At 51.8% G+C, this 16,074-nt stretch overlaps 1 protein-coding gene across 1 annotated transcript in view; it reads left to right on the forward strand.

Moving 5' to 3' along the window:
• LOC123582296 overlaps positions 1 to 16,074 on the forward strand; it is a 159,734-nt gene that overhangs the window by 120,124 nt on the left and 23,536 nt on the right. Inside the window, exon 5 of the mRNA XM_045448506.1 lies at positions 7,527 to 7,632. Coding sequence (XP_045304462.1) covers positions 7,527 to 7,632 — 106 coding nt within the window. The remainder of the gene's footprint in view (positions 1 to 7,526; positions 7,633 to 16,074) is intronic.

Raw genomic sequence — 16,074 nt, forward strand, 5'->3', positions numbered from 1 at the left:
CGAGGTGGTGTGGCAGGATCGCGGTGGCAGCCTGGGCTTCTGCTCCCGTCTGAAATCATGGACGAAAATAGCTTGCCTGCGGTCTATTGATACTCAATACTCTATCATCAGATCGAGGAAGTCAATTAAAAGTGTCCCGTTCCCCCCACCCCCCACCCCGGGGGCCTGGGAACTGCACAGAAGCCAGAGACCAGTGACCAACAGGCCCTAAGTTCCCCTCCACGACTCCATCAAAGCCAGGGGCTGCAGGCCGGACCTAGGCATTCTCCAGACCACATGAGGCGGCTCCCTGGGACTGGCGACAGGAACCCAGCTCTCCAGTCTGGAGAATGGGCTCAGGCTCAGGTTGCAGGAACATCTGGTCCTCCTGGAAAGTGCACCGGAAACAGCTCAGGATGGGAGGGCCCTGAGATTGCCCTGAGACTTCCTGTGGGCAATGGGGCAGAGGCCAGGAGACCAGGCTGGTAGGAGTTGGGAGTGACTGCGACCGGTTCCAAATAGGACCTCAGAGACACTGGTTAATGTTCAGACCAGGCCAGAGATACGAGTGTCCAGGGGAATGCAACTCCTTTCCTTCCACTCCTTCCCTTCTCTCCAACTCCATTGCTGACCCGGGCTAACCGACAGGGCTCTTCGAGCCCCACCCCCACTGAAATCTCACTGGGCCCCTTCTGTGACACAGCCCGGCCCTCTGGGGGCTTTGTCTTAATGCACCTCCACGTTAGGGTTCAGCCCTCTCCCCTCCACCTCTGCCTCCACAGCCCTTCCCCTTTCTAGGCCCCGGGGGTTCCAGCTTCCCTCCTCTGGCTGGTGATGGCTGGGACAGCACAGGGATAAAATGCTAGCCCAGCACTTTTTTTCCTACTTGAGCATCCCAACGTCAGCATCACCTGCAGGGATTGTTAAAACCGAGTGCTGGGCCCTACCTCTAGAGTTTCTGACTCAGTAGGTCAGAACACGCATTTTTGAAAAAAAAAAAAAAAAACAAAAAACTTTTTTTTAATGTTTATTTATTTTTGAGACAGAGAGAGACAGAGCATGAACGGGGGAGGGGCAGAGAGAGAGGGAGACACAGAATCGGAAGCAGGCTCCAGGCTCTGAGCCATCAGCCCAGAGCCCGGCACGGGGCTCGAGCTCACGGACCGCGAGATCGTGACCTGAGCCGAAGTCGGCCGCTCAACCGACTGAGCCACCCGGGCGCCCCCAGAACACGCATTTTGAACAAGTTCCCTAGTGACACTAATGCTGTTGGTCCAGGGCCCCACTTTGAGGGCCACTGTGCCAGGCAGTGACTAGATGAGAAAGGGAGCAGCTTTAGCTGACGGAACCAGGGAAGCCCCCCTCGGCCCCCACCAGGAGGTGACATTGAGCTGGGGCATGAATGACAAGGAAAGGCCAGTCACGCCAAGCTCTAGGGGTTCCTAAACTCTCCTGTGCCACAGGCACCGGGGCAGTTTAGTGAAGCCTATGGAGCCCTTCCCAAAGTGATGTTTTTAAACGCATAGCATAATACACACAGGGTTACACAGGGAAATTAAATAGAAATCCAGCTCAACCCATAGACCCCCTGATTAAGAACCCCTAGGGAAGGAGTGCTTGGGGGAGAGGGAACAATCGATACAAAGGCCTTGGGGTGAATTTGACAAGTTGGAGGACAAGACAGGGTCCTGAGTTCAGTGGGTGGAGGGGGGGCAAATGCAGGGGCTGTGGCCGAGTGGCTGGCTTTACAGGCTGTACTGGGGCTTTTAAACAGGGTGTATGGAGATCAGATCTCTATTGTATTTTTTTTAACGTTTATTTATTTGTTTTGAGAGAATGAGAGCATGCACAGGGAAGTGGCAGAGAGAGCGGGAGAGAGAGAATCCCAAGCGCGCTGTCAGCACAGAGCCTGACGTGGGGCTCGGCCCCACCAACTGAGAGATGATGACCTGAGCAAATTCAGAGTCTGTCGTTCAACCTAGTGAGCCACCCAGGCGCCCCTGACGGGATCTCTTATCTTAAAAGATCGCTTTGGCTGCTGGTTGGAGAATGAGATGTTAGAGCCAGACACAGGCAGGGGACTCTCGAGGGGCTGTGGCCAGCCTCCCGGTGATACACAGGAGGGAGTCCCCGACTCCAGCAGAGGGACTAGAGTCTGCAGAGTCAAGTGGGGTCTGGGAAGCAGAGTGAATTGTCTGCACGCTGGACAGGGAGCAGAGACAAGGGAGGCCACGGATTTGGAGTTAGAGCCCAGAGCTGACTCTGTTCTTAATTCATCCTGTGACCTTGGGCCAACTGCTTCCCCGCCTTGGTCCCCAGGCTCCAGTGGGTAGAGGGAGGGGTGGACCGACTCTAATTGCGAGGCTGTAAAGTGTTTGGTGCGGGACTGGCGACCCCTCTGGCTGAGAAGTGCCGTTTGCCAGGGGAGGGTGATGCCCAAGGCGGCGGGCGCCCCTGTGGCTGCCCAGCCGGGCCTGCGGACCGCTCCGAGGGCGGCGGCGGCGGCGGCGGCGGCGGCGGCGGGGAAGGCGGTCCCCGGGGCCGCCAGGTGGCGAGGCGGCGGGGCGGCGAGGCGCCTCCGTTCTGCTGCCGGCGGCGCCCGCCCAGGGCAGTGGGAACCCGGGGGAGGCGCCGGCGCGCGCGGGGGCGGGACTAGCGTCAGTCACCGCCTCCTCCTCCCCCTCCTCCCTCTCCTCCCCCCTCCTCTCTCTCCTCCCTCTCCTCCTCCCACCACCTCCTCCCCGCCTCCCTCCTCCTTACCCCCTCCCCATAGCCTCCTCCTCCCCTCCTCCCCCTGCCCTCCCCACCCCCCAATCTCCCGTTCCCCCTCTACTCTTCCCTATCTCCCTTCCCTCAGAGCGGCTGGAAAACAGGGACAGCACAGAGGCAGGCCAGTGCTCAAGAGAAAGAGCTGCCGCTTCTCACTGCCCCTCCCACTCACCCCTGCCCCTGCTCTCTGGGTCCAGGACTAGATGCCTGGAGGAGGGGCCTTCCCCTACCCACTGGACACCTGTTGGCCTCCTGCAGAGAAATGCTTCCCCCATCCCACTTCGTTGCCACAGCCCCTCATTCCCGCGCTCAGATCCTGGGAGGTTCCGGTCTTTATTCAATCAACAAACTATTGAAAAACTCCTTGCTGGCTCTGGGCCAGGCCCTAACACAAATTAAAATCCAGTCCTTGCCATGGAAGAGCACCCCTCTGGTGGTGGAGACAGAAATGCATAGTAGCATGAATTCAGCACCCATTGTTTGCCAGGTCTGTTAAGATCAGGAGGAGACAGATACCATACAGGGTAGACAAAGAGAATAGATGAGTGAAATTTACACTTGCGTTTATATAAAACCCTAAAGAGGTAGATCTCTTAGAATACACAGATCGCTTACAAAACCTACCAGCACGGCTACAATTTCAAAAACTGAAAATCTCAAGTATTGGCAGAGACGAGCAACTGGAATTCTCATACGCTGCTGGTACAACACGCTGGAAAGGCTTTAGAAAAATGTTTGGCCAGTGCCCGTTAGAGCTAAGCCTGCAAAATCCCCATGATGCAACAGCTCCACTCCCAACTGCACTGAGGGCTTCCATCCACCCAAAGACATGTTCAGTCATGTTCATGGTCATAGAAGCTCTATCCATGTATCCTAGCCCCAAACTCAGACAACCCAAATGTTCATCAACGAAGAAATACATAAATGGAGGTGTAGGCACATAGTATTGTGCATCAATGAAAAAGAATGCTCTAGTGTTGCAAACACAGCCTAGATGGACCTCACAGATAATATGGAGTGAAAAAAGCCAGACACAAAGGGGAATATACTGTATGACCCCATCCATATGAAGTTTTAGGACAGGAAAGCTGATCTAAAGGGACAGAGGTCAGAATAGTGGTTACGTTAAGAAATTACTGACTGGGGCGCCTGGGTGGCTCAGTTGGTCGGGCGGCCACCTATGGCTCGGGTCATGATCTTGTGGTCTGTGAGTTCGAACCCCGAATCGGGCTCTGTGCTGACAGCTCAGAGCCTGGAGCCTACTTTGTATTCTGTGCCTCCCTCTCTCTCTGCCCCTTCCCTGCTTGGTCTCTCTCTCTCAAAAATAATAATCATTGAGAAAAAAATTTTTAATAATAAAAAAAGAAGTTACTGACTGTGGGAACACAGAGAGCCTTTGTGGGGGCTAGAAATGCTCTAAATCTTGATCTGAGCAGGGGTTACACTAGTGTAAGCATGTGTAAAACAGAGCAAGCCCCACACTGAAGATCTCTCGTTTCAATTTATGTAAGTTATATCTCAATTCAAACAAAACAGAGAGCTCCTGCCAATCAACAAGGGAAAGTTAGGAAGTACAAATGTTTTATGGGCAAAGAGTGTAAATTGGTCATTCACAGAAAGAGAAGTCCTAAGCGCTAGCAAATATTTGAAAAGACGCCCAATCTCATTAGTAGTTAGAGAAATATAGACCGAAACACCCTATCAGGCGACACCCATTAGAATGAGAAAGATTAGCAAAGTGGACAGTACCAAGTGCCAACCAGGATGTGGGGTGGCTGGGGGTTGGCGCGTGACTGGAGGGCATGTAATTAGCTGGCTCAGGCAAAGGGGGAGCAGTCAAGTCGGCCGCCCTTCGTGATACCATGTAAGTTGCACACCTTGGGACTCAGAGAGCCACTCTTCGTGTTTGTGCAGGTTGGCAAGGGGGTCAGAAGGACAACATGGTCACTGGGGAATTATTTATGGGAATGCTGCTCTGAACTCAACCTTGGTATCCATCAAAGGGAGGGCTCTGTCAGGTGATGGGACACACAGCAGGTGTGGGATGCTGAACAGCAGTTAGAAGCAATGAACTTCTGACTGCAGAATGTGCATACGTAGATCTCAAAAAATAGAATCAACTGAAACAAGAAATAGAACTAGATTTCCAGCATAGTACTGTGCATGTAAGTTAACACCCCCCACACAAACACACACAATAACTCTGCATATTTTATGAGAATATGTGCATACTTAAGGGCATATGGTAAACATCCGAGTGGATGCTTAAAGGGGTGTGAGAGTAAAGATTGGGAATGAAGGACAAAGATAAAACACAACCCAACCATCCTACTTCAAGAAATGAAAGCATATGTCTACACCAAGATTTCAATATGCATGTTCCTGGAGGTTTGTTTGTAATAGCTCCAAACTGGAAACAACCCACATATCCATCAATAGATAAATGGATGAACAGATTATGCTCTAACCAGACAATGGAATATGACCCTACAATTAAAGAGGGGAAAAAACACCGATATACACAACAATGCACTTGTATAAACTCCTAGAAAATGCAAACTAGTCTATAATGACAGAAAGCAGATGAGTGGTTGCATCCAGAAAGCAGAGGGTAGGGAGAGGGGAGAGGTGGTAGGCAGGGACTACCAAAGGGCTCAAGGAAATTTTGGGGAGGTGACAGATTTGTGCATTATCTTGATTAAGGGGATGGTTTCTCAGATGTGTACACCTGCGAAAGCTCATCAAATTGCACACTTTATGTGCAATTTGTTTCATGTCGATAGATCGAGCACTTTGCATTAACTGATGATGATAATATACCTTCAACTAAAGGGTGTGATTAACCCAGCTTGTTGCCATTGAAATTAAAAGCTAACAAAAAACAGGGGTGCCTGGGTGGCTCAGTCGGTTGAGCATCCGACTCTTGATTTCAGCTCAGGCCTTGATCACAGGGTCGTGGATGGAGCCCTGAGTCAGGCTCGGTGCCGGGCATGGATCTTGCTTCAGATTCTCTCTCCCTCTCCCTCCACCCCTCTCCCTCTTGCTCACTCTCTCTCAAAAAAAAAAAATTAATATAATTAAAAAAATAAAAGCTAACGAAAGCCAAAAACAAAGCAGAAAATAAAGCTTAGATGGTTAAATGACGTACCCAGGCCTCACAGCTGGGATGCGGGCTCCTAGACGGTCACGATGACACTGAGTCAGAACTTGCACCAGTTCAAGGTGTTCTGCAGGCACCTGTACTTGGTGGAAGCGTTCACCCAGGCCCTAGGGTCATCTCTAGGAAAGGCGCTGGGCACTCAGAGGTGGGGGGTGGGGCAAGGCTGTAACCTCTAGGCCCTCCCACCCAGATGGGGAGAGGCCCTTGGACAGATGGTCGCAAAGCTAGGTGAAGTCAGGGAAGGCTTCCTGTAAGAGGTGATGCTTGAGTTCAGAGGTGTTTGGGCCAGAGTAAACACTCGCTGGGTATTATCTGTTTATTATCATGGCTTCCCATAATCTTAGAGAAAGGAAAGTAGAAAGAAAAGAGGGAGTTCCAGAAAGAGGGGCTTGGCGGGTGGGTGTGTCAGAGAGCGGAGGTAGGCGTGTTGATTTGGTTTGGCTGTGGCCAGGGAATAGGGCAGATTACAGGGGAAGTCTTCCCAGGGCTGGTTGACATCCCCCTGAAAGTAAGCCTCCCTAAAGACATGGGGACACAGGACAGTTCTGGGCTTGGTGTGATAAAGGCCCCCCCTTCACCATGGCTGGAGCTTTGCATGGCCCACCGAGAGTCTCAAGAGTAGCCCTAAGTAAGTGCTCACGTCTTCAGTCCTGAGGAATGTAATCTGCTGGTGCTTTAATCCATCAAGAAAGAGTGTCCTCGCTGCGTCTCTGTGACACACAGTAGGAAATTGGTAAATGTTAGGTTCCTCTCTTGCCTCCGTCCTTTCTGCAGACACTTACGGGCTCTGCTCGACACCTACCCACAGGGCCACTGTCCATACCGGGCCGTGACCAGGGCAGGTGGCCCCTGGGTCTCGGGAAGGGTTGGGCAAGGGCTCAGGAGGACAGCCCCTCAGCCATGTGGAGGGGAGGGGGTTGTTCTTGGTTCTCTGCCATGAAAAAGCCCCATTGTGGGGTCTTTGAGGGAGAATGTATTTATTTTGTTTCCTGAGCTGTGTGAACGGTGTACTGTGCCACCAGGATTGAGAAGGCTCTGTGTGGCTGGGGAGGGGTTACGTCCCCCTCCTGGGTGGTGTGACAGAAAAAAGGCCCCATTCAGTCAGGGCTGACTGCCCACGGCAGCCCTCCACTCCTGCGTTGTCCCTGGGGGCTGCCCGCTTTCCCTCTCTCTGTCTGAGGTAGGAGCTCGGGGCTGGGTGTGTATGTGGGGGCTGGGAGGCACCCCTCTTCGCCTGGAGGTGGAACCCCCCCACCCAGGGCTGTGCTTCTCAGAGGCGGAGCCGACCGAGGGGGCGGCGCTGGGACTCCAGAGAGCTGTGTGGTCCCTGTCCCACATTCTGGAAGGACTTCACATTTCTACCTGAGATGTTACCTTGGAGGGAGGTTTCACACCCAGCCCCAGAGATTGGCGGAAGGAGACCTTCACCGTACAGCTTCAAATGCATGTTCTGAATTTGCATAAAACTCACTTCTGTGATGATTTTGTGAATAGCACAGCCACGTTGCATTATATTTGGGGAGTGTGCGTGTGTGTAGAGTATTAATTTGTTCACAGGAAATGTTTTGAACACACCTCGATTTTTGTAACCCTGTTCTGGCATTTCTCTGTTTTTTAGTACACTGGGAGCCTCAGTCCCTGAACACGGACCTAGATTTTCTGGACCTGAGGGCCCTTGGCAGAGAGAGCCCGCATCTTGAGCATGTCTGGACACGAGGGGTGAGGTGAGCGGGCAGGGTGCCTGTGTCTCCGGCAGTGGTGGGAACATTGGGTGGTAGGGGCTGCATCCTGGCCAGGCATCCTGCCAGTAGGCAGAGAGGCCAGGAAGGGGGTCCTTCCTCCAAATTGGCTGGCTCCCCAGATGATCGGGCCCTTGGTAGGGAACATGAAGTTCAAGTCCTTGCTGGGCTGTTCCTGGCCTCTCCCGTTGTGCCAGGCTTTCAGGTCCACCATGGGCTGCCTGTCACTGGACACGATCCCCACCTCTGCTCAGGGCCCCCACCCAGTTCTCTACTATTCTGTATTCACACTGTCTGCCTGGCTCCACTAGCCAAACCTGTGTGACCCCAAATTTGAGGGGCAGAAACCAGAGCCCCCAGCTACCATGGGTAGCTCATTGTCACCATCCTGCCCACTGGGCCGGCCCTCTGCCTTCTAGTTCCAGTCCTGTCCCTGCCTCACTAAGTGACCTCGGGAATTCACCAAGCTGTGGTTTGCTCATCTGCACAGCAGAGGATTACATCGGTTGGTGTCCGAGGGTCCTCTCAGCTCCGATTTTCTGTAAGCCTTGGAATCTGGATGCACATGTAACTGGGATCAGATGGAAAATCTTTACGTGAGCGTGGGGAGGGTCACGAGCAGCTGGCAGCACAGGGCAGCTCCCTGTGCCCCAACACGGCTTGAAAGGGGTTTCCCCTGGCCATTTGCATCCATGCGCCTGGGGAGGTTAAGGATGTTTGGCTAATGTACAGCCCTCCTCATCCCTTCTCCTCTTGGAAAAGAGCCATAGAGGAGGGCTCAATGCTGGCATTTGGAGCAGAGGTGGGTAGTGGAGAGAGGAAGCAGAGGAGGGAAGGCATTGGGGCTGGGCTGCATTGGAAGGGGCCCTGCTCAGCCCTGGGGAACCCTTTGCTCCCAACTGCCTATCCTATAGTAAGGTCTGATTTCAGGTTATGGCCCAATCTCAGGAGACAGAGGCCTCCCTCACAGAGGAGCAAGAGGGCCATTTGCTGTCGAGCAAATCACCTCTGTGGGTAGGGTGGCCTGGCACATGCTCTTGGGCTTGATCTTGTACTCAAGGGTGAAAGGAAGGTGAGGGCCTTTGAGAGGCCAGGATCACCCAGGTTGGGCCGAGCCTAGACACTTGGTGGATGAGTATGCCAGCAGTCGTAGCGAGATGTGACATCACCCCGGGGCTTGGGGAACAGGGCTATGGCTTCCCCAGAACTTGACCTAGTCATCCCAGAGTAGGCTGGAGTGTTCTTGAAGGATGAAGGATGGATTCATGGATAGATGGATGGATAAAATTAAACAAGTCTAAGGAAGGAATCCCTAATGATGTTCTGTAGATGTCTAAGATCTACAATGAGAGGGGAAAGCAAAACTTTATCTCAGTGTTTTGAGCCGCATGGACTTAGAGAATGGATGCTGGTTGGGGCTGTGGAAAGGACACGCAGGTTTGGCGTGGAGGAGAGTAGGGTCTGGAAAGGGTGACATGATTTGAGACCTACTGAGTTTGGAGCAAGGGAAGCAGAGCCAAGTGGAATAAGGGGCCCTTGTCGATTTGGAAATTTCGGACATAGAGGTGACAGCAGAGGTTCTGTGAATGGGTGGGTCCTCAAGGGGAGACACTGAGGTGAGAAGACCATGAAAGAAGCTCGAATTCATACCCTCTGGTTTACAGATGGGCAAGCTGAGCTGTGGAACTTGTCTTTCATCCACCTAGCCACTCATCCACTCATCCACTCAACTATTTATTTATTTATTTATTTATTTATTTATTTATTTATTTATTATTTTTAAATGCTTATGTATTTATTTTTGAGAGAGAGAGAGAGAGAGTGCGCACGTGTGCACACAAGCAGGGGAGGGGCAGAGAGTCAGAGAGGGAGACACAGAATCCAAAGCAGACTCCAGGCTGTCAGTGCAGAGCCAGATACAGGGCCTGAACCCATGAACCGTGAGATCATGACCTGAGCTGAAGTCCTCAGCTGACCTGATCAAGACCTGAGCTTAACCACCTGAGCCGCCCCCCCAGACACGCCCAACAAGTTATTTATTGAGCAGCCACAGTGTGTAAGGTGATATTCCCGAAGATGTTCATGGTTGAGGGACCAATCAGCAATAGTCGGCAAGGGGGTGGCGGAGAGAGATGCACCCCGGGAACCAAGGAAGGAGAACGTTTTAAGAAAATCAATAACATCCAATCTCGTGGAGCCCAAAGAGCAGGAAAGCAAGTTGGATTTTCTCTTTGGTGGCTCCTGGGAGAAAATTTTAGTAGACCTTTGGCAAGAGCTAAGGAGGGATTGTCTGTGCTCCTAGAAGACAGACAGGAATGCCTCTGGCTTCTGCATCGTGCTTTGCAGAGGTGAAACATTATTTCTGTACAGCCGGCACATTCACCAGTTACAGAAATACTGCCTGCAATGTCCACATAGGATTCCATCAGGACAGAGTTCCCCCAAATAGAGCATATGCTCTGTCATGTACCATCTAGTCATTAACGAGCGGTATCACGGTGCGTTGGGAAAAGCCCAGTGCCAGGTGTCAGAAGATCTGCTTTCTGATCCTGCCTCTGATCCAACCAGGTGGATTTTCTCAGATCATTCAGCTGGAGCTCGTATCCCATGCACCAGCGATGTCACTTACTACCTCTTATCTGCTATTGCCATTTGCACTGGACTCCGTGCAAACATGTTACCTTGCATATGGGGGCCGTTCAGGAAATACCTCTGTTGAGTGAATGGGTGGGTGGATGGCGAGGTGGATGAACAGGTTCTGAGGCTCAGTTGGTACATCTCCAAACAGAGGATATGAATCCAAGCTTCCTGAGGCTCCTTCCATGTCCAATCATCTATGACTATACATATATATTTTTTGTCACAAACAGTGTTCTTCCAAAGTTGCTTAGAGCTGGCCCATCTGGGCCAATTAGGCTTTTGTAGATTATTTAATCTCCTTGAGGGTAGAGACTGTGCCATTTATTGTCACAGCTCCAAAGCCTCATTTCCATGACCGGTAATATAAGCTCTTAGCAGATAAATGCTAAGTATTCACTGAATGAAAAAGCCAGTCACTTCCAACCATACGTTGATCCTCCAGAGACACATTCAAGGCTACGCGGCACGTAGTTCTCATGGTAGACAACGTGCCATCGTGTTGCCAGCCGATCGAGGATTATCCTGATGACAGGACAGGATGTGTCCTGTGGCCAGTTTCTGGTGTGATGTCTGCATGTGGCCTTGTAACTTCAAGCCTGGGCTTGACCCTACATCCGTCAGCCGTCAACACAGAATCAGGAAGCACCACATCCAGGCCCCAGCCCCAGTGCAGAGGGGATGCTGACAACTTGGAAAGCATCCAGAGGCAAGTGGCCAGGATGGTGAAGTGTCTGGAAATGACCATGAAGTGAAGAGTCATTAAAAGAACTGAAGGAACAAGCCAGAAGGGAGGGAAACATCATAGCTGCTGAGAATACTTGAAGGGTTGTTACTAAGGGTATTGTCCAAGCCAACTTGGACGAGAGTTTGTAGTTTTTCCCCTGCAAGGGCCTCCTGAAAACAGACCTGCCCCTGGGATGTAAAGTTGATTACAGGGAGGCCGTTTTCGGCTCCATGTAAGAACTTCAGAAGATTTTTCTCATCCGAAGTAGAAGAACACAGAATTGACTGCCCAGTAAGGTGGAGAATGGATGCCATCAGCCAAGGATGAAGGAAAGCAGATTGCCTGCCATAGATCGGGGGGTTGTACTAGGTGGCTCGTGAGGTCTCTTTCAGTGTGGAGATCCCAGGATTCTAGAGAATTTAGCACCGGAGTACAGAGAAAGCTCCTTGCTTTGTCAATTTAGAAACTGCCCTCTGGTCCTGGTTGTGGTTCATCTCATTCCTGGCTGGTGTCCTCGAAACACATTTCTGTATTCGGCGGTTTTGGCCTTCCAGCTGAAATGACTATAAACCGCTCTCCTCTCTGTCTTTACCAAAAAAAAAAAAAAAAAAAAAGACTTTTTCTTTTCCAAATAAATAGCTTAGGAGGTCTCAGGAAGACTGTACCCAAATGGAGAAATTCCATGAAAAATCATTAAATAATTAAACAAACAAACAAATAAGCAATAAACCTCCAAGCCAAAATTATATGGCCAAATTCAATTTGCCCAGCTGTCCAGAAAACAGAGCTTTTGTCCGTCTGTCTTCAAGATCTCTTCAAGGATGATGGATTTGCCTGACCCAAGATTGGACCCATTAAATTCAAGTCTGGGGATGGGTAGGTGGGAAACCCTCTGATGATCTGACTTCCCGAAGGTGGATGGAGGGGGAGAAACGTGGTCTCCATGGCAACTCCATCGGGTAACCAAAACAGCCTCTTTTCACCCGGAGCCAAGTCTTCGAACAGCCCCTCAGCCTGAGGTTTGAACATCGGGGCCTCCTATCTGGTGGTTGGTGATGTCACTGGAGCCTCTGATGGAGTGAGTTTCTTGGAATTATGCAGAGTGTGGCCCATAAAAAAGAAATTAATCTATCAGCTGCAAGGCCTAAAATAAAAACTGATTCACAACCACTTTGTTTGTGACAATCCCACGCCGACCAGAAGTCGCCCCGGCTCCCCCGCCCAGGGCTCTATTGGGTTTTCTTTTCATAGTAGGCATAAACTGTCAGAGTCAGAATGGCTCCCTGGGATCGTCCAACCCCCTCATTTTACAGATGAGGTTTCGTTTGAAGCTTAGTTCCAAGAGGGCTTGGCATCCAACAGGAAAGCGTTAACATTTTCCAGAAGCAGCCCTGGCCTCCCCACTGAAGGCTACTTTAACGTGTAAGCCCACGTCTTGTTTCAGTTAGCTCTGGTGCTCTGGGCACACTTACTGGAAAATGGGTGAGTGAGGGTTGAGGAAGTGATGTCACCGGAGACCCCAAGTACAATCCGGGCGGCGACGTGACGACGAGCCCTCGCTTGTCTGGTTAGCGACGGAGGGGCATGCAGCGTGCTTCTCCTGGAGCAGCTGGCTCTAAGTGGCAGCTACTCACTGGCCATCAAGGGCCACTATGGGAGAGTCATGTCAGTGGCAAGGCTCAGGTAGAGGTGGGAATTTCTGTCTCCGCCAAACTGGGTACCAGACACAAGGGCGCCGCCTACTGGCTGCAGAGATCAAGGGCTCCTGGTTTGGATCCACTGTGGGCAAAGCGACTGTGGCTAACCTTGCTGGGCCACTTCTCCAGGGGTTTGAGCTGTTTGAAGAGGAGCCTTTTCACCAGCCCTATCCCCAACACCACCCTTCACCAACTGTGACTCATGCACCTGCTGAGTCTTGTGGGGGGGGGGGGGGACTGGGTTCTCGTACACTGACTAGATGTCACAGAGGAAGGGCTCAGATTCCCTGGGATCGTGGGCTGTCTGTAAATCCACAGAGGACCCTGCCTGCATGGGTTTCTCATGTGTGTGTGTGTGTGTGTGTGTGTGTGTGTGTGTGTGGTGTTTTGGGAGAAGGGAGGGGAGAAGGAGGGAGGTTCAACTGTTGTGCTGACAATTGCAAGTCTGTTCTGAAGCCCAGAGGAAAAAATTAGTACAGACTAAAAGAAAGAAAATTTTAGGGTTTCCAAGAATACGTAAATAATTGCTGTTATTCCGGCCCTCAGATTGGAGGTTTGTTGGCTCAATGGCCTGGCATGAGTCCTTCACACCACACTTTGTCCTGAAGGCCAGGCTGGCTCTGTCATGCCCGCGAGGGATAGCCCAAGGGCATGGGGGTGTTCTGGGGGCCCTTCACAGTGAGGCAAAGGATTGAAACTTGGGGCTATCAGTGAGAAGGTGGGGGTGGCATCTCACTGTCGAAGGATGTGTTCATGGGCGTATGGCACGTCAGACACACCACGGCTTTCCAAGGGGACCTTCCCTGTGGTGTGAATTCTCTACCATGCACATGCCAGACCTTATTACCCAGTAAGATGTCCGTGCACCTCTAAGGAGGCTGCGAATGCCCTTGTCACTTGGGGACCACCTCATCTTGCATCACGTTGCCCTGGGTTGAGCTGGGTGCCTGGTGCTTCCCGGATCCCCGAGGGTCTCCTCTGCCCATTGTACCCGCAGAGGGGTTGAGGGTGCTTTGTCTGTGCACCTGTGGTTGGGACGTGATGGCTTTTTTTAGTCCGGATTTGTGCAGGGACCCCTTCCCGACATGTGCCGGGACGTCAGCTCCCCGGGAGAGTGGAAAGTGCAAAGTCTTTTCCGGAGCTCCTAGAGGTGCCAAAGCGGAAGGATCAGCGGGGCTGGATGCTGGAGGCCCTGGTTCCGGGTCCCAACTCTGCTATTAGATGGTTGTGTCCTCCTGAGCGGATTGTTGCATCCGTCCCAAAAGGACGGGGGCAGGACACAGCCCGTATCTTCGAACGCTGAAGGTTGTGACCCGTGAGCCGGGGTTCATGAAATCAGTTTGGGCAGAATAAAGACAAGCAGCCCTTCTCTGGGTGGGGCTGACTGTGCGCTCTGGGAATTGACGCTTCCCTCTCGTGGGGACTCCTGCACCGGGGCTCCACAACCTTTCCTTTCTGAGTTTTGAAACGCTGCCTTTCCAGGAAGTAGGGCTCTTGAGCCCCTGCCAGCCCCCCGAGTAACCTGAGTGCTTTCGGGGGACCCTCTATACATTGCCTCCTCTATACATGCCTCCTCTATACATTGCATCACAGATGATCTCCCACGGGTGGCCGAGGTAACCTGAGGTAACTTCCTCTGTTGCTAGGACACACACACACACACACACACACACACACACACACACACACAGGCTAAATCTAAGAACACCCTCATCTCCCCTACGTCACAGTCACTGTAAAGTTGAAATGGGTGACTTTCGTCTGTCACATTGTACTTACTGATAACAGATACGCGATGTGGCCGCCGTAGATGAGTGTTTAGTGTTTGAGCTCAGGATCCCCCTCTCGCTTTTTGGAACACCCCTCATTGGATATCTGCCAATGAGGGGATAAAATCCCCAAGGCTTCTCTGTAAGTGAGCGTTGCTGCCCTGATTACAACTCAACAGTGGCTCCCACCAAGTCCCAAATGCTTAATGTAGCCCACAGGCTGCGAATGGCCTGTCCTTGCCAGATTCCGCACCTTGATCTCTCCCCCTCTCTCTCTCTCTCTTGCTCAGTTCTCCCTGGCCCTTTCCTTCTCCTGGTGGCCCCCAGCAGAGCCCTGGTTCAGAAAGTAACCCCCCCCCCCCGTTTCCCCAGGATGCATACGGCAGACCACAGCCACCTCTCTGGGAAGTGTTTTAATCCAAATGTTGAAGAATAGAACAGCATTCCACCTTCCCCAAAGGTTCCAGTAGTTACTTTCTGGAGGGTCGCACGATGGGGTTCCCCAAACCACCTGAGTCACGTAAGGAAGGCGGGACCATGACGATGGTTGTGAGGCGTCATCAATAGGATTCAGACTCCTTGCCTGTCCTCATGAGGACTCTCCTGCCTGCTTGGAGGCCTCTGGCACTCAGGGGGGCACCACAAGGGGGAGCCCTGAGTGTGAGCCCAGGACTCTGTTTACCCACACCAGAGGGGAAGGTAGTACAGGCAGTATGCGGACCAGCTGACTTATTCCTCCAAGGCGAGCTTCCTAGGGCCCCTTGAAAGTCCTGGGGTGGATTATAGGAGGTCTATAAAGGCCCTGCTACTGAATGCAATATTTTGGGGGGAGGGTGCATGCATATTTCTGAAATGAGCATTCACAGTCATATTCTCAAAGAGATTTTGAGAACAACAAAAGGTGAGGAGCTTCCAAGGGACCCTCTCAGAACTCCCAAACGAGCAGAGTTTCCTAATGTTGCCGAACCAGACAGAGTAGGTCAAGGAGCACGGATTTAGGCTTCTGTCTGGGCTGGCCATCCCTTAGTGCCAGGAGAAGTGTTTGGGGAAATATTTGGTAGCCTCTCTGAGCATTTCTTCTCCCCAGATTGTCTCCTTCCTGGACTGCAGCGTCAGAGCATCCCTGGGCTGCGGGACTCTTCAAGCTTCAGTTCGTTTCTCTACCTTACACCCTACCGTGGGTCTCCCGTCACGTACTTCCCCGGGGGGGCTCTGTGCAACGTCAGTCCAAGTGGGGCTTGCAGATTCGTGCTGGTGGCAGACTGTTCCTGGTCCACAGTGAGATGAGGACAGAGAATCAGAGTAGACATTTAGAAACTTTTATAGTGACTGGACATTGTCACAAGATCCAAGAGAATGACCAGAGTCAGCAAATGCGGCTTGGAGTTGTGTTTTGTGTGGGAGCGTGTTTGATGGAACAGCTGCCGGGATAGGAAAAGTAATTATCCCGATTAAGGAGACCGAGCCAGAATGTGAATCAATGCACTGCTTCCCTTCGTGGAGAACATCTTGCCAAAAAAAAAAAAAAAAAAAAAAAAAAAAATGGCAACACTAGACAGGCTTAGTGAAGAGAGAGAAAAGTATGAATTACAGAAAG

The sequence above is a fragment of the Leopardus geoffroyi genome, chromosome B3 (genome assembly GCF_018350155.1).
Source record: "Leopardus geoffroyi isolate Oge1 chromosome B3, O.geoffroyi_Oge1_pat1.0, whole genome shotgun sequence".
NCBI classification, from domain to species: Eukaryota; Metazoa; Chordata; class Mammalia; order Carnivora; family Felidae; genus Leopardus; species Leopardus geoffroyi.